Source organism: Centropristis striata, chromosome 4 (genome assembly GCF_030273125.1).
Source record: "Centropristis striata isolate RG_2023a ecotype Rhode Island chromosome 4, C.striata_1.0, whole genome shotgun sequence".
NCBI lineage: Eukaryota > Metazoa > Chordata > Actinopteri > Perciformes > Serranidae > Centropristis > Centropristis striata.
In genome coordinates, this window is record NC_081520.1 from 27,663,517 (window position 1) to 27,687,114 (window position 23,598).

General features: G+C 39.0%; 2 protein-coding genes and 2 pseudogenes across 2 annotated transcripts; 1 reads left to right on the plus strand and 3 right to left on the minus strand.

Moving 5' to 3' along the window:
* Positions 1 to 2,972: 2,972 nt before the first annotated feature.
* LOC131969624 (olfactory receptor 10A6-like) lies at positions 2,973 to 3,832 on the minus strand (annotated as a pseudogene).
* Positions 3,833 to 7,742: 3,910 nt separating this feature from the next.
* LOC131970690 (olfactory receptor 52D1-like) lies at positions 7,743 to 8,530 on the plus strand. The gene is given in 2 exon segments (XM_059332118.1): positions 7,743 to 8,487; positions 8,490 to 8,530. Coding segments are annotated over 2 exon segments (786 nt in total).
* Positions 8,531 to 12,657: 4,127 nt separating this feature from the next.
* LOC131970691 (uncharacterized) lies at positions 12,658 to 17,226 on the minus strand. The gene is made up of 9 exons (XM_059332119.1): positions 17,036 to 17,226; positions 16,116 to 16,262; positions 15,490 to 15,689; positions 15,264 to 15,400; positions 14,831 to 14,924; positions 14,193 to 14,246; positions 13,872 to 14,058; positions 13,571 to 13,692; positions 12,658 to 12,987 (listed from the first exon to the last, which is right to left on the minus strand). The coding sequence occupies exons 1-9, from the start codon at positions 17,142 to 17,144 to the stop codon at positions 12,658 to 12,660; spliced, it is 1,380 nt and encodes a 459-aa protein (XP_059188102.1). The 5' UTR covers positions 17,145 to 17,226.
* A 4,245-nt stretch (positions 17,227 to 21,471) lies between these two features.
* LOC131969557 (olfactory receptor 10A6-like) lies at positions 21,472 to 22,286 on the minus strand (annotated as a pseudogene).
* Between the last annotated feature and the right edge of the window lie 1,312 nt (positions 22,287 to 23,598).

Below are 23,598 nucleotides of genomic sequence, written 5' to 3' on the forward strand. Positions count from 1 at the left end.
GGAGATAATAAAGTTTGCCCTGAGTTTGACTTGAATAGATGTTAATAGTTGTTGTTTGTGGGGGACAAAGTGGGCAGAGGGAAATCATGTTTACTGTATCGTTTGGCGGTAATAAGCCCCGGCGGAGCTCCTATCTGTTTTTCCAGACCAGACCCCGGAGACGTCTGTGGACACTTGGACGCTCTTGAGGCTCTACAGCTTCATTAACAGGCCAATTAGCACACTACATGGGAGTCGCCATGGTTACTGCTGAAAACAAATGCGTCAGGCTTTGCTCCTGTGTAGTGACCACAGGAAAATAATGTTTTGTCTTGTTGTTTCCCTGGCAGGGGTTATGTGGCAGCCACCACACAAATGTATTACCTAAACATCAGAAAGTGAAGTGGAATTCACTCACAAGAAACTCAAAAAAAAAAGGGCAATAACAGATCTTATATTTCATGTTTAATCCAAATAAGTGAACAATCTGTTCAACTTGTTTCCCCTGCAGATCAATTTCCAAATCATCATATTTAAGATTAATTTCCTTCCTCCAAAAGAGCCGCTGTTTTTAAGAAAGATAATTTTGCCAAAACTCATGCAGAAATGTCAAATATGACTATGAGTAGTGTTGGCATGAATGTTATTCCTAATTCAGCAAGACAAATTATTATCACAAATATACCGTCCTGATAAATAAACCCGTATTATAATATATACGAAATATCCAAAGTAAAATAGATATGTCTGCGTACATTAAAACATCTATATGATTAATTTTTATACAGTATTATTGTGGGGAGTAGGCCTACTCACACCTGCCACTCACTGAGTGATCAGTGAACAGCTCAGTCAGTGTCAGGTGTGTGTGTGTGTGTGTGTGTGTGTGAGAGAGAGAGAGATGTCTTTATCTGCAGCAGGTTCAGAGCTCTGTGTGACTCTTTCTCACCTTCAGAGGCAGTGAAAGTCTCCTCTTCAATGGCATGCATTTAGTTATCAAGCTTCCTTAACAGCCATTTTTGTGTTTTTGTTTCGTTGCAACCCGTTCTCATTCCCAAAGCGTAATATACCAACGATTTGTCACACCCCTAGACGTAGCATACTGACGCAAAGGGTACCCTTCCACGTCTGTGTGAAACGCTCTGGGTTCTCAATTGACTCCAATATAAACCCGCTCGCGGCGCTGAGAAACGCTTAGAGCAGAAGCTACAGCCGTCTATTCACTCCAATAATATCCCGACCATGGCCCTCCATGACGCTGCCAGCGACAATCTGATTGGAGAACCGAGGACCCTGTGCAAGGAAGTATTTTTCTCCCTATTTTAAGGATTTCTTTTAATGACATCGTCAACATTTCTCAACACAAACACATCAAAGTCTCACTGATAATTCAACAATAAAATAGCTTCATGTTGTGGCTCTCAGTATCATTTTTTTCTCCTTCGATTCTGAGAAATAAACTTCCATTCGTTTGTTTTACAGCACTCCGCTGGCGGACATTTCTCTCATTTTTTGTGAAAAAAAATAAATATTTTGACTTTGTTTCTGCATAAAAATGGATTTTGATTACATTTCGAGCGAGAAATATATGTTTTATTTTCTTAATATTCACTCAGTGAATGTACATAATCACTTTGTGGCGAAGATCTCGCCAGAAAAAGACGATCCGCTGTGTTTTATTTTGAAATCTGTTTTATTTTGTAATCTACCGCGATCATACCGGATGTGGTCCTATCCTCCCGGATGTGCTGTTCGGTCTCATTGAATCGCGCTTCACTTTATTGGCCCGGACTCTGCTCTCCTGTTTTAGTTAAAATATCTTCATTAAACAAACATTGTTGTCTTTTTTTAGCATAGATAATATACATACAGTATAATTATTTATTAGAGAGTGTGTGATATTCGATATATTGGGTAGAAATAGGTTTTCACAACCCTAATACGGAAGAACTACAAAACGAGAGGTCTAGGGAGTTGTAGTTTTTTTAATAAAACAGGTTTTCCCCTAAAATTGGAAGTTGGAAATACTTAATTAGTGGCTTTCCAGGGGTTTGAGGGGATGTCAATCACATTTTTGGCATCAGAATTTAAATATTGTCTTGTTCAATGGGGGATTTGTTATTTTTTCAGCATATCCTAAAGCCCCCCCACTCCCACCCCTTAGTGACTATGCTCACATTATAGTCCATGTCAACACCTTTCTATAACAGTAGGTCTGATGTCTGTAACCCTTTTTGTCTCTTAGTTATAATCATTTAAATATGCCCCAGGGTTAAGGTTCAAAGGTCAATATCTCAAAGCAAGAATATTATAGAACCTTGAAATTGATATATGTTACTCTCCAGGCCAAGACCTTTCCGGTGATGTATTTGGTTTAGCTCTATGACAAAGTTTTATTTTTTCACATCTCGCACTCAGAGCACTCAAAGGGCTGTGGGAATCTAAGTCTGTTAGTGCAGATTTCCAAGGTTTGAAAAAAATCGCAGCATCATGGAGGGCCGTGGTCAGGATATTATTGGAGTGAATAGACGCCTGTAGCTTCTGCTTTAAGCGTTTCTCAGCGCCGCGAGCGGGTTTATATTGGAGTCAATTGAGAACCCAGAGCGTTTCACACAGACGTGGAAGGGTACCCTTTGCGTCAGTATGATACTTCTAGGGGTGTGACAAATCGTCGGTATATTACGCTTTGGGAATGAGAACGGGTTGCAATGTGGGTGCACTGATCATGTAAGGTAGGGTGTTGTTAAGTGCAAATGAATGAAATGCCAAAGGCACCAAAAAAAAGTGTGAATGCTGGCGAGGGAAGCGAGAGAGAGCGAGCTGACACCCAGCTGCCCTTTCTATCCAGCTGGAACACCGGGACCAGGTGCTCCAGATCAGGTTGATGGCACCAGCTGACCACGTTGGAAGAAAAAACTGTTACGTCACCAGAGTGAAAGAATAGGCAGGGCCGTCACAACTTTATTTTTTAAATCAATAACACAATGCACAGTTCTACATGAAAACACTACAGGTCAGGTTAGACGAAGGAAAGCAGGCTGATCTGTGAGATAACTTCCTATTAAATTAACTGGGTCAATATGTATTTGAACGGTAATATTAACGAAGCACATTTGAAATCAGACTTTTACATGTGACGCAGATTTTGGACAGATTCAGACCGTGCATTAAAGGATTGAAGAGTGGTGGGCATGTCAGCCAGTAAAGGGATAAAAATATTTGCAACTGATTGGGCACACTGTTCATGTTGAACCTGTTCTGTATCATTTCAAAGCTTGCTCCAAAAGTGAAGTTCAAGATGGAGGCGAGGTGAGGTGTGCAGGTACTGACAGCTTTCTGTCTCGTCTGTTTGGTTCCAGAAAAACACACTTTAAGAATCCTGATGTAAGAGTAAAAGATTAAAACTATAGCAGCACTGATTGTTCCAAAAGATGTAATGAGCCCATATATATTGACAAAATGAGGAAGTAAAACATAACATTACAAGACAGACAAGGATAGGGTACAGCCATGATACACCAATGAGTATGGCAATCTTGTTACGTGTCATACGCTGGTTATATTGTAGAGGATAACAGATAGCAAGATATCTGTCATAAGACATGATGGCTAAGTTTAAATATTCCACACCTCCACAAGAGCACAAAATAAAAGTCTGCAGGAAACAAAAAGCAGCAGAAACAGTGTGAATGTCAGAGAGGATCTGAACCAGAAGGAATGGAAACAACCCTGTACTACCATACAGTTCATTTACAAACATGCTGCACAGAAAAATGTACATAGGTTCATGTAAGCTTCTGTTCCCACAGATCAGCAAAAGGTTGGCACAAACAATTAAAAGTTCTAAGGACATAATAACCATGAAATATAGGTATCTAGAAAATCCGGTGTGAAAATAGGCCTGAAGTGTGAAATATAAAACATGTGTAGAGTTCACCATGTCTCTTTTGGATTACCACAGCAATTAATAGATTCTCTCATTGATCTGTTCAAAACTGGTTTAAACTTGAATTTTTGGCACAGCTGAAAAAAACAAAACCACAAGTCAGGGTGGTAACAGTCAACATGTTCATTATCAAAGACATAACTGTAAAATACAGCCCCAAATGGAGAATGTCCTTCTCAAAATGAAAATAATAATTCGGTCAGAGAGAACAACACTTTTCACAAGTGAATCTGAGCATGCACCGGTTATTCTACTGGAGTCATGTTGAAGCCCTCCCAACTGAGCTGAAACTCTGTGTCCAACACTTTAAATCTTTTCCAGAGAGAGGACACCCACAGAAGCTCATAGGAATACTCATGTTTAATTCATTAATTCATTAATTCATGAAAGTAAACTATGGGATTAGAACGCTGACATAAATCACGCAAGGCCATTTGGCTTTCACATTTTTTTAAGGGCACAAAGGCCACATGACAGGGCACAAAAGCCGTTTGGTTAAATTACGCTGGTTTCACCTTTCCGACTAATACCTTAACATTCTCATTCACCAAGAAACATTGATTATGTATTAAAACATTTGTTTTAATTCAAAAACATTGAAAAACATATCATATTGTAAAACATTGATTGCATTAAGAGAGACTGTGAGTATGGGAGAGAGAGAGAGAGAGAGAGAGAGAGAGAGAAATAGAATGTGTGTGTGAGAGAGAGAATGTGAGAGATAATGTGAGTGAGAGAGAGATGCTGAAACAGTGTGCAAAGCCTGGCCATAGAAGTGAGAAGGTAGAGAACACAGAAGTATCAGAGATACACTTTCTCCTGACACAGTGCAGTGCACAATATACTAAATATATTAGAAAGAACCTTTTTGGAAAATGAAAAATGAACCTGTTTTGAAAAGATGGCAAAATTAATCTCCTGCCTGAGTTCATCTAAGAGTAAAGAAAGACATGCCTCCTCCCTGCTATAAAAAAGGAACCTGCTGAGGTGAAATTTACATCAGCTAAATGTCGACCCTATCCCTGAGGTAGGGAAGATGTTAGTGCTATCCCAACTAGCTAGCTATGGCTAGTTTTCATGACGCAAAAATGTAACATTAACGAGTTGACTTTAAATAGGCTAATACAATGGTAATTACCTATCAATAGTACTTTCTATAAAACGTAAATGTTAAGTCCTGTCAAATACTAGGCCTACCACATACTTCAGTTACAGGGTTTCCTGCAGGAAAAAACTTTGGCCAGGGGGGGAGGTGAGTGCGGGGGGTTCAACTCGAGAACGGTTGCCGAGAACTGTTCTCGGGGGGGGGGGGGAGTTGCTTAACAATAAACCCACAAACATGAAGATGGAAAACACGAACTGTTTATTTTTGGGGTCATGGCCTAATAAGTTTGGGAACCCTTGGCACATAAAGCAAACAGAAAATTCAGAAAACAGAAACAGACTAGGCAGTGGCGGACTCAGACTGTTAGAAGGGAGGGGGCGAAAAAATAAAAAGGTTTCTGCACAACATGGGCCCACCAGCACGCAAAAAGCTATGATGCATCATGTATGATGAAATATTAGCATTAAGTTAAAATGAGATCCAGATCAAAGTAATTAATGATATGGTACTGACAATTAAAACCATCGAACCGATCCATCTAGGGGGGTCCGGGGGCATGCTCCCCCGGGAGAAAATTTGTACATTTTTAAGTAAAATGCATCTGTTTTGTGCACTTTGAGAGCTAAATGAGATCTTTCCGATCTTACTTAAATCAGTATCGGCCGATCCAATATTTCCGATCACCGATCACAGCGTCGTAAACAGTAATTGAAGCATTTTAATTATTGTGTAACAAATATTAAATTAGGAGATGAGAAAGTATTATGAATTGACAACAATCTGTTTTATTGCAGGGAACTTGCAACTCTCAACTCTAGCTATTACTCTCTTAGAGAGACAACTTCAAGCTTACATAGACTGTATAATCATAAATCAAATCAAATACTTTTCATAAGTGCAACATTGAATTCTTTAAAGCAGGGGTCTCAAACTCAAATTACTTGGTATTCCACAAAAAAAACTTTGCTAAAAAAATCCAAACTTCTCAAATGCCATTATTAACAGTTATTTAACTTCAATGGCTTCTTCTGAACATGAACTGTCCTGAACATGAATGGAATATTAAAGAACATGAACGGTTCTTCTGAAAAAGGCTTCTCCTGCCTACTTCTTGCTGCCAGATGTATATGTATATATATGTTCTCACAGAACGGATATACAGAAAGGCAACAAGAGACAGATTTTTATAATGATAATAAATACATATATGTTATTGTTATGTGTTATTATTGTTATCATTATAATATAAATATTACTAATGTAACATACATGGAATGATTAAATGTTTTATATATAAATTATTTAATGTGCAGACTTGCCGAGTAGGGTACTATTGAACTTCCCTGCTCTGCCCTGTTCGGGACGTCGCCGAACATCACCGGAAAGACCCGAGTAGTCCCGATTAGACCCGAATGAACGACGAACAGTTCCGGAGGAAAAGTTACCAGTTAAGTGCGCCGCTGCTGCCGCACATCCTCGTTGGTTACGGCAGAGTCAAACTGAGCCTCATCATAACTGTTATCACTTAGTGGTCGTTGTGTGTGAGTACAAGTTATTTGCATAGGTTGATTATTATTATTTGCTGTATAATGTGTGTTTTTATGGATCCGGACCGGTCGCCATGTTGTGATGCGTGATCCCGCACACAGAGTTTTATTTTCGTGAAACCTCACCACAGCAAGTCCTGTACCTGTTCATGTGTGAAGCAATTAAAGAGGATAAAAAACTATCAGGAGTAGCTGTAGTTTTTCTAACAGAAAATTAAGGCCAGACTGTCTACTCCAGCATACAAAATATAGTTTACAAACAACACTGCAGATAATAAACTGTCCAGTAGCATTTGCCTTTCATTTTGCGCTCAATATTTATGTCTTTCATGATGACATGAGCATCATGACATTTGTAGATGGCAGAAAGTACCGAGATAGTGAGCGCCTAAAGGACCGCACTAACATTAAACTTTCATATCAAGGTGGGGGCCACAAAATATCGTCACGAGGGCCGCAATTGGCATGTGTGAGTGTGTGTAAGAGAGAGATATGGCGCAGAATGCACTGCAGGCAGACAGCGCAGCACTAAAGAATCAACATTAATTCTTTAGAACACACATCTATCTATGTGTGCTGGTAGATTAGTTCTCAAGCGCTGCCGTGTCGCTTGCATGCGTTGCATCTTTTTTTTTTTTTTTTCCGGACATTCTAGCCCGGGCGCTACAGATTTCAGGCCGGGCGGGGCGCCTGGACAAATAAGGTCTGCAGGAAACCCTGAGTTACAACATATCAAAACAGCTTGTCCCGCTAGCTTACCTGTGCAGTGCATCAACACATGGCTCATTTGAATATTCAAATGAGCCATGTGTTGATGCGCATGTCTCGAAGGATAGAGAGTGGGTCGGGTCTGACCACTAGGATGGCTGTATAATTCCATAAGCCCACTAACATAGTTCATCCTGTGCAGAGTTTAAGTGATGTGCAGTGCAGTGATTACAGATGGCTCTTAAAGTTATGTACTTACTTGGTTCCTGTGGTCTAAGGCTAGTACCATCAGGTTGAATACACTTATTGTAAGTTGCTTTGGACAAAAGCGTCAGCCAAATGACATGTGATGTAATGTTATGTAATTATCATGATAAACTCTACACAGGTTTCATATTTCACGCTTTCTGCCTATTTTGACACCGGGCATTTAAGGTATTTATTTTTCATGATTGTCATGTTTTTATATATTTTTATTGTTTGTGCCAACCTTTTGCTGATTGTGGTTATCTGTGTGAACAGAAGCTTACATGAACCTATGTATATTTTTCTGTGCAGCATGTTTGTAAATGAACTGTATGGTAGTACAGGGTTGTTTCCATTCCTTCTGGTTCAGATCCTCTCTGACACTCACACTGTTTCTGCTTCTTTTTGTTTTTTGCAGATCTTCTGTGTTTACTGTTATGCAAATATCGAGTTTTGTAACTTAGCCGTCATGTCTTATGACAGATATCTTGCTATCTGTTTTCCTCTGCAATATAACACACGTATGACATTGAAAAAAGTTGCCATACTTATTGCTCTAACATGGTTATTTCCATCCATTGAAGTAGTTGTTATGATATCATTGAGTGCTCCTTTACAGCTGTGTGGGAACATCATTAACAAAGTTGCCTGTGACAATTATTATATTGTCAAACTGGCATGTTTTGACACAACAGTGAACAACATCTATGGAATTATTTACACAATTACCATAGTAGGTGGTGTTGTAGCTGTAATCCTGTACACATATATAAAGATTCTCAAAGTGTGTTTTTCTGGCTCCAAACAGACGAGACAGAAAGCTGTCAGTACCTGCACACCTCACCTCGCTTCTCTGCTCAACTTTTCTTTTGGGGTTTTCTTTGAAGTAATTCAGAGCAGGTTTAATATGAACAGTGCACCCAATATGTTGCGAATTTTCTTGTCATTATACTGGTTTACATGCCAACCACTCTTCAACCCTTTGATGCATGGACTTAAAATGTCTAAAATACGTAGCTTATGTAAAAGTATTATCTTTGGTAAAATGTAAACTAATGTTTAAAGAGCAACTTGCAGGTTTGTGACCTCTGTGAATCAACTGGTAGAAAAATGTTGTAGAAACTACATTTTATTTAATATTAACAAGAATTATTAGCTAGAAAATAAAGGTAGTCTCAGTTTAGTAAAAGAGAGAAACTTTTTTATTTCTTGACATTTAACCCTTGTGTACTCCTCAAAAAGTATAACACCCATGCTCCTCAGGGGTCAAAAAGGACCCCATGACATTAGACTTTTGTTCGGACATGTAGAAAAAAATTATTACCAACGTCAGTTTTAGTGAAATATTCAAATGCAGGCTTCATATCAAGAGCAAAAAAGGTAATAAAACCTGAATATTTTTTTCAATAGTAATAGTGGAAAAAATCTTGACAGGAATGCACAGAGTACGTTATGTCAACTTTTAGTGAAACTTGTGTTTTGAAAACATTGTTCATTTTTAGATGACAGCAAAAAAGTAGATATGAGCAGTGTACCCACTGTGCTGTGTATTATTCTGTCTCTATATTTTCTCATCATACAGCCACTTTTGAATCCTGTTATGTTTGGATTGAAAATGTCAAAAATTCGGAACACATAAACATGTCCTCTGCCATAAAAGGTTGGCTGGTTGAGATCAAATGTAGATGAAAGTGTCAGTAAATTATTTGCCATCTTGAATCTTGCTTTGAAACTTGCAGAATAAAACAAAACTGAATGTGAAGATGTGACAGTGTTTATGTTGCTGATAATATGTAATGTATTATATATTCACATTCATCCCACACAGCAAAAATCCCAGTGTACATTGTACTCTATAAGAGTACATTTAACTCCAGTTTCAGTGCTTATATAGGTCCAAGAGTTTGGTGTTCACTGAACTCCATCAAAAGTGTAAAACATATACTCCAAATAAAGAGTTACATTTGAACCCTCTGAGAGTACAATTGTACTCCGTCACTGGTACTTTTAGACACTACTTCAGTGCTTTGTGACACTTGCAGTGTAATCCTAAAGCTCCCAGAGAGTAAAATATATACTCTAGTTTAGTAATTTGTAGCACTTTGCAGAGCTGATTATTTAACACTCAGAGTGAGAATGTACTCTATGACTGGTGTACACCAAACACTTTTGAGGTGAATTGTTAACACTTAAAGAATTAGTAGTCCTCACAAAAGTTTCCTGAAATATAATATCTTTATTATTACAATACATCCCAACAAGTATCTTGTCTTGTTATGGAAGCTAACTCTTGTTACAAGGACATAAAACATCTTATGTTAGAAGCCATGGTGCAAAAAAAACCCCTGTAAAATCAATTTTTGCAAAAATAATTGTCAAGATGAAAAACAAAAAGGGGGCAATCACTTACGTAATACATTTCTTGTACAAAAACGTGCACCAGCACCACATACTGATCATCTCTGTCAAAACCAAAACATAACAAATTTATTGTTATAATAGTTATTACCATATATTCTAACAAGTATCTTGTCTTGTTATGGAAGTGAACAGTCAACTGTTGTTACAAGGACGTAAAACTTGTCTTAAGTTATGGAGCCGTGGTGCAAAAAATAATAATAATAATTTTTTGCAAATATAATTGCCAAGATGAAAAACAGCGTGCAACCACTTAACACATTTCTTACACAAAAACATGCACAGGCACCACATATTGATCTTCTCTGTCAAAACCATACGTTGTCTGCAGATCAAATGGCTTAAACATGAGCAACTCATCAACTTTCAGCAGGGAAACATTTTCAGAAAATCCCTGTCTGACATGAAAAGAATGAAAATGCTCTGCAAAACTAAGTGTCTCAAAATCTTCTGCTAGAAGAAAATAGTCTCCATTAAATGCAACAATGTCTTTTATCTGACTGAATACTGGGAAATCCTCTTCTATGTTTGAACAAACCAGAAGACCTGGGCGATACTCTGTCCCAAAACAAGTGATCCAAGGTGTCACATCAACTTCACAGTCCAAGTCAACCTGCTGTTCTTCAGCAATTATTTCACCATTTGCCAAGGCATTGAGCTGAACAGTTTTTACTGGACCACAGTCAATACTTTTAAATGGCACTGATTCCCAGTGGTATGCCACAGCCATCTGATGTTTTTTAGCTAATGACTTTGTTATATTTTTGAAATTTTTTATTGTGTTCTTGAAAAACCTATGTTTGGCTTCAAACCTCATCGCCCAAACATGAAGAATTGGACCTATTTTTCGAATGGATCTGGGGTAATGAATCATGAAGTGATGTTTGGGAATCATTTTGCGATGTGAATAAAGCCCTTTGAAAAGTTTATGATGTTCAAGAATGAGATGTTTCAGACATACTGTCATGCCATCAGTAATGACAGGAGAAAATATGATGTTGATGATTTGCAGCAGAAGCAGCAAGAGTCTCCAATGTGCATTTCCTTCTTGGACAACATCTCCAAATATCAAGGGCACATTCCGGATCAAGCAAAATGTCTGAATGGCATTGAGACCAATTCCATTTCCATTCTGCTCTAAGTTGATTCTGGTTGGTCGATTCTTTCTCTCTACAAAGCCATAATTGTATGCATATATCCTGTTACAAATATCTGTCTTGGATATGATGTTGTTGTCTGAGAGATAACCAAAAAGCAACTTCAGCTCAAATTGCCCAACTCCTTCCAATATGTCATGCATAATGTCTACAGCATAGTTATCAGAAACATCAAAGTACTGTAGATCATTGAGTAAACATGTTCGCTTCACTCCAAATGTTGATGGCAGTGTAGGATCTGCCTTCAAATCATTGCAATGCTGAGCATGCAATACTTTGTTGCGCAGTGTTATTCTTGGATCATCATCACTGAAAACTGTCTGTGAGGTTTGTTTGTCTACCAGACAAAAGCGGCAAAAATAGTTCGAACTGAATGATTCAACATACCCAAGTAAGGAGTGCAATCCCAAATTGTCCCCTGTCACTTGTGCAATTGTTCCATTAACTGGTTCATCAGAGAAAGGAACTTCAACTCCTGTACACTCAAGGACTTTCAGATCATGTACGATGGGTTCTAAAATGAAATTAAATCCATACTTTTTTACATCCTCTGTATGAAAAAGTGCCAAAAGATGAATATTCATAAGCGCTGAGTTTATCTTTGGAGACAGATTTCGTAAAATAAAGTATATACTTCCAATCTTATGGATACCATGTTTGGATCCTAGTGGATTTGCCACTTCAAAATCATCATAGAATATCTGTATTTGGAGAGAGTTTGGTTTTTTAGAGAAGAGGGGGTGATCTTTAAAATAACTCCCATCACAGAAATCTTTATAAAACCCAGTCTTCTCACAAGGCCGCAAAATATGATTTAAAATCTCTCTGTTGTTGAATATAAACTTCAGCGTTTCCAAAAGAGGAATGTACACAAATTTGTCTGTCACAGGAACCTGATCGTATGTGCCAGTGGTTCGATTCCTTCTGGTGTCATACCTCACCCCTAGAGCGACCTCAACAGGTTCTACAAGACCCCATTTCTCACTGAAATGTTTTTTCCATTTTGTCTCAGTGTTCAGTTTGCTAAATGGATTTTCAAGGTTTTCAAAATAATCATCAAATTTTGTTCTCATGTCCTCAACATTAGGGAGCAATTTTACAACATCATCTTTCACATTTGAATGTAGTTCCTCTACAAGCTCCTCCATATTTTCAACAACAGTCTTTATGACATTAGTAGCCACACCACAGCTTTGGAGTTTTGCAATAAGGGATGCACACATTTCTTGGGTATGTTGCCTAGTCTCATTACAGCTTTGAGAATTCACTGGTTGCTCTGAAATTGAAGCTGACATTGTTTGCTGATCGGATACACCAACTGAGGGAGTGACAGTCGGAGTGACAGATTCATTATCAATTTGAACTAGACTTTCAGGACTATGCTTGGAATGGAGATGTTTCCTGAATCCAGAAAAAGTGCAAAACCTCTGACGGCATCCATTATGGTCACACAACAAATGAAACTTCTTGCCGGGAAAAAAGGCATGTGTAAGTTTGAGATGACGGAGCAACTGCTGGATGGTGACAAAAGTCGACTGGCAAACAAAGCATTTATACATCACAACGTGAGTTGAGGAGCTTTGCTCTGAGGTCCTTGACTCTGGGAGTTTCGCGAGAAAGCCCCACATCAATATTGTAGACAGTGGTTTGCACAAATGTGTACAGGCTGTTTAAGGCCTGGTCATAGGAGATCCCAAACACATAATGCGTCTTGAACAGTTCATCAAAGGCTGAAAGGGAAGACCCGGCCTTGCAGGGAAGGAGCTCACCATCCATCGCAATGTAGTAATCATGGATGTTTTTTCTTGTGATGCCAACTGCCAGGATGTAGGGCTGCCTCCGCTGGGCTGGACCAGAGTGTTCTTGTAGGCTTCGGCCCGACTGCAAGATAACACAAAAGTGTTACTACACTATACATCTTTTTTTATAGCAAAGTCAGAAATCTGACAGCACAGTTGGAGGATTTCAAGAAAAAAAAAGAAAACGTATTTATGTGACTTGCTATTTATAATATTTTAAAAAATGTTTTTATGTATTGCTATTTATTTTTTTATAAATTTAGTATAGAAATGTGTTTGTATTTATTGCTATTTATGAAGTTATTATATAAAGATGTTTATATCTATTGCTATTGATACCATTATTATAAAAATGTGCTTATATTATATTTATTGCCATTTACATTTATAAATTATTTGTGGAAAAGTTTGTCTAAATAGAGGAATTATGGAAGAACAGATTAAGTCAACCCTCTTAACAATATTCTTAGATCCAGATATTTCCTGGCTGAGATTTACTTATGTTGAGTATGTGTCGTGCTACCCCATCATGTGAAAATGCACTTGGGTAAGTTCCTCTGTATCAACAGAAATGATAATTGGTCAAAACATTTGTTTGTTTTTGGAATGTGGATTCCACTCGTTGATATTGGATGCTTTCAAAATGGAAATCAGGATACACTGACCTTATGAAACTTCACTACGCGATCCACAGCTTCCCGGATACTGATCTTCACGGCTCCCTTCTTTCCACTTGGTGGCAGGAGGTAGACAAGCAGGAGAACTGAGGCCATGTCACTATCCCAACCTGAGAAGAGGGGATGAGAAACTCAACTTCAGTATGAGATGTACCTGACAAATCAATATCAACACTCATCAGGCTCTTGAAAAAAATACTATCAGCACAACCACATCACTGTCAACACAATAAGACAACATTTGAAATGGTGGGTGGAGATACACAGGGAATTCATTTATGTCACTTACCTGGGACCTCTTCATCTCCATCCTCATCAGGGTTCTCGTCTGCAGACTGAATGAGATAGTCAAGGTGCGGGGTTTTGCTGAGGTTTTTGGCTTGTTCAATTACTTTCGCCTTCAGGAGTGTTCCCCATTTCTCCAAGAATTTTGATGAAGTCTCTGCTCCAAACAACAGCTCAAAGTCTTGTAGAACCTAAAGGGGAGGAAGTGCAAGCAAGTGCATGTGTACTTGATGATGGTGGCAATGGAAGGAAGGTACCACTTTCATCTTTACAAAGCTGTTATTAATGGAAAAAAACATTATCAACCTAATTAATGTGAACTTACAAGGCCTTTTGTGTCAAGGAACCTTGGGAAAACTGTAAGCACTGTGCTGCATCGCTCTGGATCATGGATCAACTTTTGTCTGTGCTGGAAGGTTGCTCTCATTTTCATGAAGATCTGTTCTTCATCTGTGCTGTGTTTCAGTAGAGATATGGCCTCGCAGCACTGGTCTCCCTCCAGCTGTTGCTCTTTAGTCACTTTCCTCTCCAACTCTGGTCCGCTGCTGTCTGAGGTTTGAGAGCTCCTTCTCCGAACTCCACTGCTACGGCCACTGCTGAGTTCTCGCTGTGTGTTTTTAAGCTTCCAGGCAATGTAGCCCTCGTTGCTATCCGCATCAAGGAAATGCTCCTAAAAACAAGTTTGAAAATAAATTAAGAAATTTGAGCATGGTAAGACACCTGGTGAAAGAAACTATAAGATGAAAATACATCAAAACATTATTCATTCATCAACAAAATTTAAAAACAAAATATTAAGCTTAACACAGTCTTGAATTTGCTGTCATTTTCAAGAATGTTAATTGCCCTCCTTACTGCCTGATCAAGAAAAACCTCTATGTCTATTGCTCCTATGAAAAAACAATATTTTTTATTATTATAATTTGAAAAGTTGGTAAACTTCTCGTTAAAATATATACTCACATAGCCCTTTTTCGAATAGGGATCTTTCAGAGCAGGGAACAGTGTTACAATCCCCAATGCATATTGTGTTCTTTTGTCCTTTGGCGGAGCACTTCTGTGGGGGTAAATGATAGGTTGCATTGACAGGGAAAAAAGCTGTATGACAATTTACAATGGGGACTCTGAGGTCAACTCAAATAAACTAGTAAACAATATATAAGTATATAAGTAGCATGGACTGACTAAATCTATAAGGCTGCGTGTGTCTTGCAGATGGGTAATGATTAATTTAGATTAGAATATCTGTATATATGAAATAACTTGTTTACTGGCCATGGTTGTACTGATAATCTCATTTGATTACAATCACCTGTTTTTTATAAACAACATGTCTGCAATCAAACACTATGAATATGCTCTTGACTGCATCGTGTACAAGGAGTATTTGACTTACCCATACTTTTCCAACATATCAGCAACAACAATGTTGACAAGTTCACGGCGTGTTCGATCCTTCATCTCTCCCTTAGTTGCATATTCTTTAAGTATTTTCTCCCCTCCAGGCTTTTGTTCCAGAACTCTCTTGACAAGCTTGAAAACAAGCAAAAATAAGACAAAACAAAAAACTGATGTCAAAAACACATTTAGAACTTGGCAAAAGAATGTACAAAAAAACTCACCTCTTTGGCCTGTGAAGACCTGTCATCAATATGTTGACTCTTTTGGGACTTTGGGATGTCATCATCAATGCATGGTCTTTTTGGAGACATCAGAAAGGTGTCATCAATGTGCTGTCTTTTTGGAGACATCAGAAAAGTATCACTCTCGGATGAGCGTGATGATAGTGACAAGGTGTCCGTGCATGAAGATGCAGGAGAGTCTGAAAAGATGGAGCACATCATTTTCAAAAATATTAGTTAGGTATGGTTTCTTGAATTGACTGACAGTTTAAACTGAAAGAAGGTGATAAGGATTAGCTGCAGCCAAGCCATACCCCCCATCTGCAATTTTTCTGTGAATTTAGCATTCTGATCTATTAAAGAAGTGCTAACAATAGTGGTTGATACGGCCACATTTTGAGCAATTCAGGCCATGGCAGACAGTCTAATAGTTGATAACTGAGTGCTCAGGTCAGTATTCTTATCAGTCGACATGTTTCATAGGTAAATGGATCAGTTCTGAAAACAATAAAAGGCAAATTCTGTCTAACTTAATCTAATCATTTTTGTATAGTTACGTCAATTTCAATGATCACATGATAATACTGTAACTTTGAAAAGTACAATTTCATCAAATGACCACTTACCAGTGACTGAAAGAGTGTCGACAATTGTCCATAGGATGTCTGTTTTTTCCTCCAGAATGTCACTGAATACCTCTTCATCGACCTCTGTTCCAGTGTCATCCAGCACATATATGTCTTTTTCATTGGGTATACTGAACTTCATTTTAGCTTTGAATACAGAGAAAAAAAATAAATGAAGTTTGGGGTGCATTATTGTTCATCTTTACAGTGTTTCCCACAGACCAGGTAGCAATGTGTGGTGCTCCACATTCTTGTGGTGCTCCAAATTCTTTAAATATATCACTTTATTATCATTTTAAACCTTTTTAGGTGAGAAAGTAGCCGTTTAGATCCCCAGTGCGTCGTTAATTTGTCTAAATACCAGCTGTTTACAATTTTGTTCGGACGAATTCGGCGCTACTCAAGCTAGCCGTCGTGAGCAACGCACTTCCGGTTATTCACAAAAATAAAACGCCCGTTGCCCTTTATAACGTTAGAAATTGTGCTTTTACTTTGAAAACAGGAAGCGAACCTACCCTCGATGTAGCTAGCTTGAAGCAGCCGTTTCGACTGCTCTCGTCCCGTTAACGGCATTTAAGGAAACCATTCAATATGCCTTAACGTTACCGGAGAGTGTTGGCAGCTCAGAGACCGGCCCGGTTCATTGTAAAACATTTATTTATTGATGTGAATGTGGTGTTTTCTGTGTGTTGGCTAACGTTACAGACGTTACAGTTTTTTTAATCCCCTAGAGAGGAAAAAAAAAAACAGAATCATTTTGTGGCGGTCGGTCTCTATTCTGTGGCGGTGCGCCACAGAATGGTCTATGTGTGGGAAACACTGTCTTACTACCATCACAGACACAAGACAAAACAAGTTCATTTCCCAAGAACACAATATACCTATCGTTTAGGCTACAAGAAGCAGACACATTAACTTACCCTCCTTGAGAAATTCTGAATGTGAGGCTCCATTTAGTTTGACGTATTTCTTCTTTCCTTTGTACTGTACTTTGAACAGCATTGCTGTAGACCTCCCACAACTGCACATAACACAAACATACAATTAGTGCGCAGTTACCCACTAGCAACGTAGCTTCAGGCGGGAGTCGGGAGCTTTTAAGTAGCTTCGGTAAAGCTAGCCACCGGGAGAGACTAGCTTATTTTAAGATAGCTAACAAAAGAATTCTGTGTTTTTCTTTGTCAAATAACCTGCTTAACCGTGATTAACATTACAAACACAATATCAATTCTGATAAATTAAACATTTGCAGTGCCGTTACAACCGATATAGCAAGTTTGCTAAACCACATTGAAACCGTGTTTGCCCCCTTAATGTATTACCGTTAAGGTTTTTAGATATTTACGGATTGAAACGTGAAAAAAATATTCCATGCATTGAAACATGAAAAAAATATTCCATGCATTATTTATTCACTTCAGTTTCTTAGCCTACCTGCAGTCCCGCGGGGCTGTTGAAGACGTCGGTTAGTGTCGTGGCTGCACTCCTCAATGATGCGACTGGATTCAACCAATGAGAGGGCGTGAAGCGCTGATGACGAAATCGAAACCTAACTCTTGGTGCGGCCGGGAAAGACTCAATCAAGAAATAGACTCTCAGGGAGTCTATCATTGTAAAATAAACACTACAAAAACTCTACACCAACACTATGCATAGAAAGAACACCAGAGAGAGATTATGGTGCAACCTGCAAAGTGTACTTTGTGCCAGTTGACACCAAAGTGTTAAATATTCTACTCCCGTCATCAAAACTCTGGGATTTTAACACTTTGGCATTTGCTGTGCAGTAGTCATGAATCCAGTTAGAAATGATTTCACCTAAGTTATTAAAACGAGCACTACACCTACTTGTAATCAAAGTTTTTAAAGAAACTAAAGAAATAATAAACAATAAATAGTATGCAGACTACACAGTGGTGTAGTAGTTAACATTCTTGCATCACAGCAAGAGGATCGCTGATTTGACTCTGGCCTTCGGCCGTGTGAAATTTGCATTTTCATCCGTGTTAGCGTGGGTTCTCAACGGGTTCTCTGGCTTCCTCCCACTGTCCAATAACATGCACTTAGGTTTAACTAGTGACTCTAAATTGCCTGTAGGTGTGAACGAGAGTGTGACTGTCTGTCTCTATGTGTCTGCCTTGTGATAGTCTGTCTGTCCAGGGTGTACCCTGCCTCTCGCACAATGTCGATTGGCTCTAGCCCCCAGCAACCCGAGTGCGGATAAGCGGTTCAGAATAATGAATGAATGGAAATAGTATGCAGTAATATTCTGTCTCTGTATTTTCTCATCGTACATTCACTTTTGAGTCCCCTCATGTTTAGATTTCAAATGCCAAAATACAGAACAATTGTATACATGTAAAGTACAGAAAGCCCAGAGACGAGGCTCAAAATTTTTGGGACAAAGTTTTATGGCACTTACTCTTGCTATGTTTCTTGACTTCATCCTTGCTTGTCTTGTATTACTCTCATTTGTATGTTGCTTTGGTTAAAAGCGTGTCAAAGTATGCTTTAAGTGTGAAATACAAAACCTGTGTAGGATTCATCATGTCTATTCACAGCAGGATCATCACAGCAATAATTGCACTATTTTACAAATCTGTAAAAATTCAACTAGTTTTAAACTTGCATTTTGGCAAAATGTACAGCGGATCAAGCACACAAAAACTCAAGATTAGTAACATTCAAAATGTTCATTATCACAGGCACAACTTTAAAACACAGCCCTAAATAGAGAATTTTGGCGACCGCTGGTCTCTCCAGAGAAGGTTGAGGCTGGGGCTTTGATGTCCAGACAGTCCTGGGAAAAGGAGCAGAAGTGCGCAGTAGCTCCCTGCGGCTCTCTTGAAGACGGTTGTCTATGCGAGTGGCCATGGAGATTATCATGTCCAGATCGGTGGGAAGTTCTAGGGGTGCCAACTGGTCTTTGATAGAGTCTGTGAGTGCATTCATTAAGGCATCAATTAACGCAGGAGTGTTCCACCAACTTTCTGCTGCTAAAGTCCTGAATTCAATGGCATAACCTGTGACTTGCCGGTTGTGCTGTTTAATTTGCATGACGCCTCCCTACCTGGGGAGGAGTGATCAAAAACCCGGCTCATGGTGTCGGTGAACCTGGAGAGTGTTTGGCAAACAATTTAGTCTCTGGACCATTCTGCAATGGCCCATGCTGCTGCTCCCCGTCAAATGGGACATAATAAAAGCTATTTAAGCCTGATCGGACACAAATGCAGCCGGGTTGTGTTTAAAATGCAAGTCACAAAGCACCAAAAATGGCCTACAGTCTCCCGAGTCTCCGGAAAACTTATCTGGGGCAGCCAGCCGAAGTCCAGTAGACGGGGGTCGGGCATGGCCCTAAGGAGCAGTGTTTTCAGCAGCAGGTGTATGTGTCCTGGCAGGGGGTGATGCCGAGGGATCAGCCTTAAGGTGGTTAATGAGAAGATTAAGTTGACTTGTCAGGAGATTTACTTGGTCAGTGACAGAGATCCTGGAAATTCCCCTGTTGCTCAGTGAGGACCCGCAGTCCTTGTTTGATGGTGGACAGGTGTTCCTTGTGCTCATGCAGACGAGCGCCCTGGACTCACAGGGCTGCCTTCACCGCTTTTGAGAAGGTCCAGAAGGCTGCCTGACTATGCTGGCCCCCCCTCCCCTGTGGCATGTCATAAGTCTGTTCATGTTTGTGGAGTGTATTATGCTTATGTTGCTGAGGGTTTTTTTGCTGTTTTTTCCTCCTCATCATCCCTGTCTTCCTGTCCTGTTCACCTCTGTCATATTGTTTGTGTGTGTTTTATATGTTTTGGATGGGATGATAGCTTATTCCGTTGTACTACACTGTACAATGACAATAAAGAGGTTCTGAAATATTATCACAATCACCACAGACCACTTCTATCACCATCACCACAGACCATTACCATAACAATCATGACAGCACACCACTAACATCATCACATAGACCACTACTACTATCGACAACACTGTAAACCACGATTATCACCATCGCCACAGACGTTACTATCATCATCACCACAGGCCATTATTACTATCACTATCACTGCAAACTGCTACTATCACCATCACCACAGACCACTAGTACTCTTGTCATCATCACCACAGACTGCTACTACTATCGTCATCACTACCACAGACCACTACTAGTATCACCATCACCACAGACCGTTACTGCTATCACCACAGACCACTATAACTATTACCATCTTCACAGACCGTTACTACTATCACCATCACCACAGACCACTACTATTATCACTATCATGATCAACCACTGCTAACATCATCACCACAGGTCACCTCTACTGTCACCATTCCCAAGAACCACTACTTCTATCTCCATTACCATAGGACACTACTACAATCACCATCAACATAGACCACTATCACAATCATCGTAGACCACTACTACTATCACCATCAGTGTAGACTATATGTTGGGCCCAGACTGTTTGCTAGTCACCCACTACTACTATCATCATCAACAAGGGTCACAGTTGGGCTAGGATTGTTGCTGTGTCTGCTACTGTGCTTATGCTGTACTTTTTTATCACTACTATTACTGTCATCTTCAACATGGATTGTGGTCACAGCATCTTTTCCCCTCTGCTTGTATCCCTCTACAAAAACTGTTGGACCATGATCTGTCAGGCTTTTAAGGTTTGTGTATGACACTTCCTCTATCGGGATCATCTCTCTTGAGATGAGTCTAATTTCAGGTGTGAGACTGACCACATCTGGTGACCTGGAGCTGAAAGAACAACTTGGTGGTCAACATTCAAAAAGATCGTGAAGATGGTTTAAGAAAGACCCAAGCCTCACATGCCCCAACACCCTCTGTGATTCCCTAGTCTACACTGTGGACCCAGGACCTCCAGTGGGAGCTGAACATTTGCTAAAGAAATTCATCAAGTCAATAGTTCACTTCCACACCATAAGTCACTGACTATTATCCTGCCCTATAGACACACGTGTGACATTAAGGCACATTTCTGTATTATTATCACTGCACATTCTACATATTCTTTATACTGTGAACTTTTATGTTTGTTACAACATTAAAAATATTTCTTCATTTCCGTTTTTTTTTAAATACATTCAGCTCATCTCTTATGTCACAACAATGTGCACACCACTGTTTTCGACAGGCTCATCCTGATGTGGGCTGCATTTCACTGAGTTTTGAAAAACAGATTGAAAACATGTAGTACATGTACTTTATTTTTTAAATTGATATCACACTGCACAGTTTTACATTAAAACGCTACAAATCTGGTTCAATTAAAGGAAATAGGCCAATCTGGTAAATTGTTAATATTAACGAAGCACGTTTGAAATCAGACTTTTACATGTGACGCGGATTTTGGACAGGTTCAGACCGTACATTACAGGATTGAAGAGTGGAGGACATGTCAGCCAGTAAAGGGATAAAAATATTTGCAACATATTGGGTACACTGTTCATGTTGAACCTGTTCTGTATCATTTCAAAGCTTGCTCCAAAAGTGAAATTCAAGATGGAGGCGAGGTGAGGTGTGCAGGTACTGACAGCTTTCTGTCTCGTCTGTTTGGTTCCAGAAAAACACACTTTAAGAATCCTGATGTAAGAGTAAAAGATTAAAACTATAGCAGTGCCGATTGTCCCAAAAGATGCAATGAGCCCATATATATTGACCACATGTGCCTCCGAGCAGGCCAGCTTGACGACAGAATAGTTGATACAGTAAACTTTGTCAATGATGTTCCCACACAGCTGCAAAGAGGAAGTAAAACATAACATCACAAGACAGATAAGGATAGGGTACAGCCATGATACACTAATGAGTATGGCAATCTTGTTACGTGTCATACGCTGGTTATATTGTAGAGGATAACAGATAGCAAGATATCTGTCATAAGACATGATGGCTAAGTTTAAATATTCCACACCTCCACAAGAGCACAAAATAAAAGTCTGCAGGAAACAAAACGCAGCAGAAACAGTGTGAATGTCAGAGAGGATCTGAACCAGAAGGAATGGAAACAACCCTGTACTACCATACAGTTCATTTACAAACATGCTGCACAGAAAAATGTACATAGGTTCATGTAAGCTTCTGTTCCCACAGATAACCACAATCAGCAAAAGGTTGGCACAAATAATTAAAAGTTCTAAGGACATAATAACCATGAAATATAGGTATCTAAAAAATCCGGTGTGAAAATAGGCCTGAAGTGTGAAATATAAAACATGTGTAGAGTCCACCATGATGTCTCTTTTGGATTACCACAGCAATTAATAGATTCTCTCATTGATCTGTTCAAAACTGGTTTAAACTTGAAATTTTGGCACAGCTGAAATAAACAAAACCACAAGTCAGGGTGGTAACAGTCAACATGTTCATTATCAATGACACAACTGTAAAATACAGCCCCAAATGGTGAATTTCCTTCTCAAAATGAAAATAATAATTTGGTCAGAGAGAACAACATTTTTCACAAGTGAATCTGAACATGCACCGATCATCCTACTGGAGTCATATTGAAGCCCTCCCAACTGAGCTGAAACTCTGCGTCCAACACTTTAAATCTTTTTCAGAGAATGGACATCCACAGAAGCTCATAGGAATACACATGTTTAATTCATGTCAACAAGAAAGAAAGTAAACTATGGGATTGGACTGTGACATAAATCACGCACTTGTAATGAGACCCGCGCCCAATCAAACATCCGCATATTGTTTTTTCGAGCGTTTGCGAGCTATTTTGTATCCCGCATCTCTGCTCCCTAGAGCTATATTGTAGCCTGCGAGGAGAAAAACGCACTTTGCGTGCGCAGACTTTTTTCCGTTCGCGCGCGAGGGTGGTTTTTTAACTGGTGTTTTTTTTCTCAGTAAGTCAAACCACACAGCCCTGAATGCCTGAATAACTTGTATTGTTATTTGGTGCTATGTGAATTACATTGTCTTGACTTGAATGTTTGCAAAATGTCACACAGAGCAATGTACTTCAGTATGCTCATTCATAAGAATAAAAAGGTGTGCACCAGATTTATCAGAGATTACTGAATGAGTGCAGTTTTGCATTTTAACAAGGAATTTAAACATTAATCAGGCTTTTATATTACTCACATGCTGACAAAAATATCATACAATTTGAATGCTGAAAAAAGATGAAAAGCCTATGCTTGTTGAAATAAATAATTTCTGTCAATATTTCAATGTATTCAATATGAACATTTTCCAAATTAAACACTATGAATACAGGATCCAAGTTACAAAAACATATCAGTTAATGTAGGTAATATCTTATATTTCTCCTACATGAATGCTCAAGCCTGTTACAAAAAGTTACAAAAAATGATCAGCGCATTTTATCAGATTAATTTCAATGATGGAGGAAATGCATTTGAATGCATCCCATACAATGTATGGATTTGCTGAGCCATTGTTAAAAGAAAAAATCTGAAATGAATTGTTTTGTTTTAATAATGA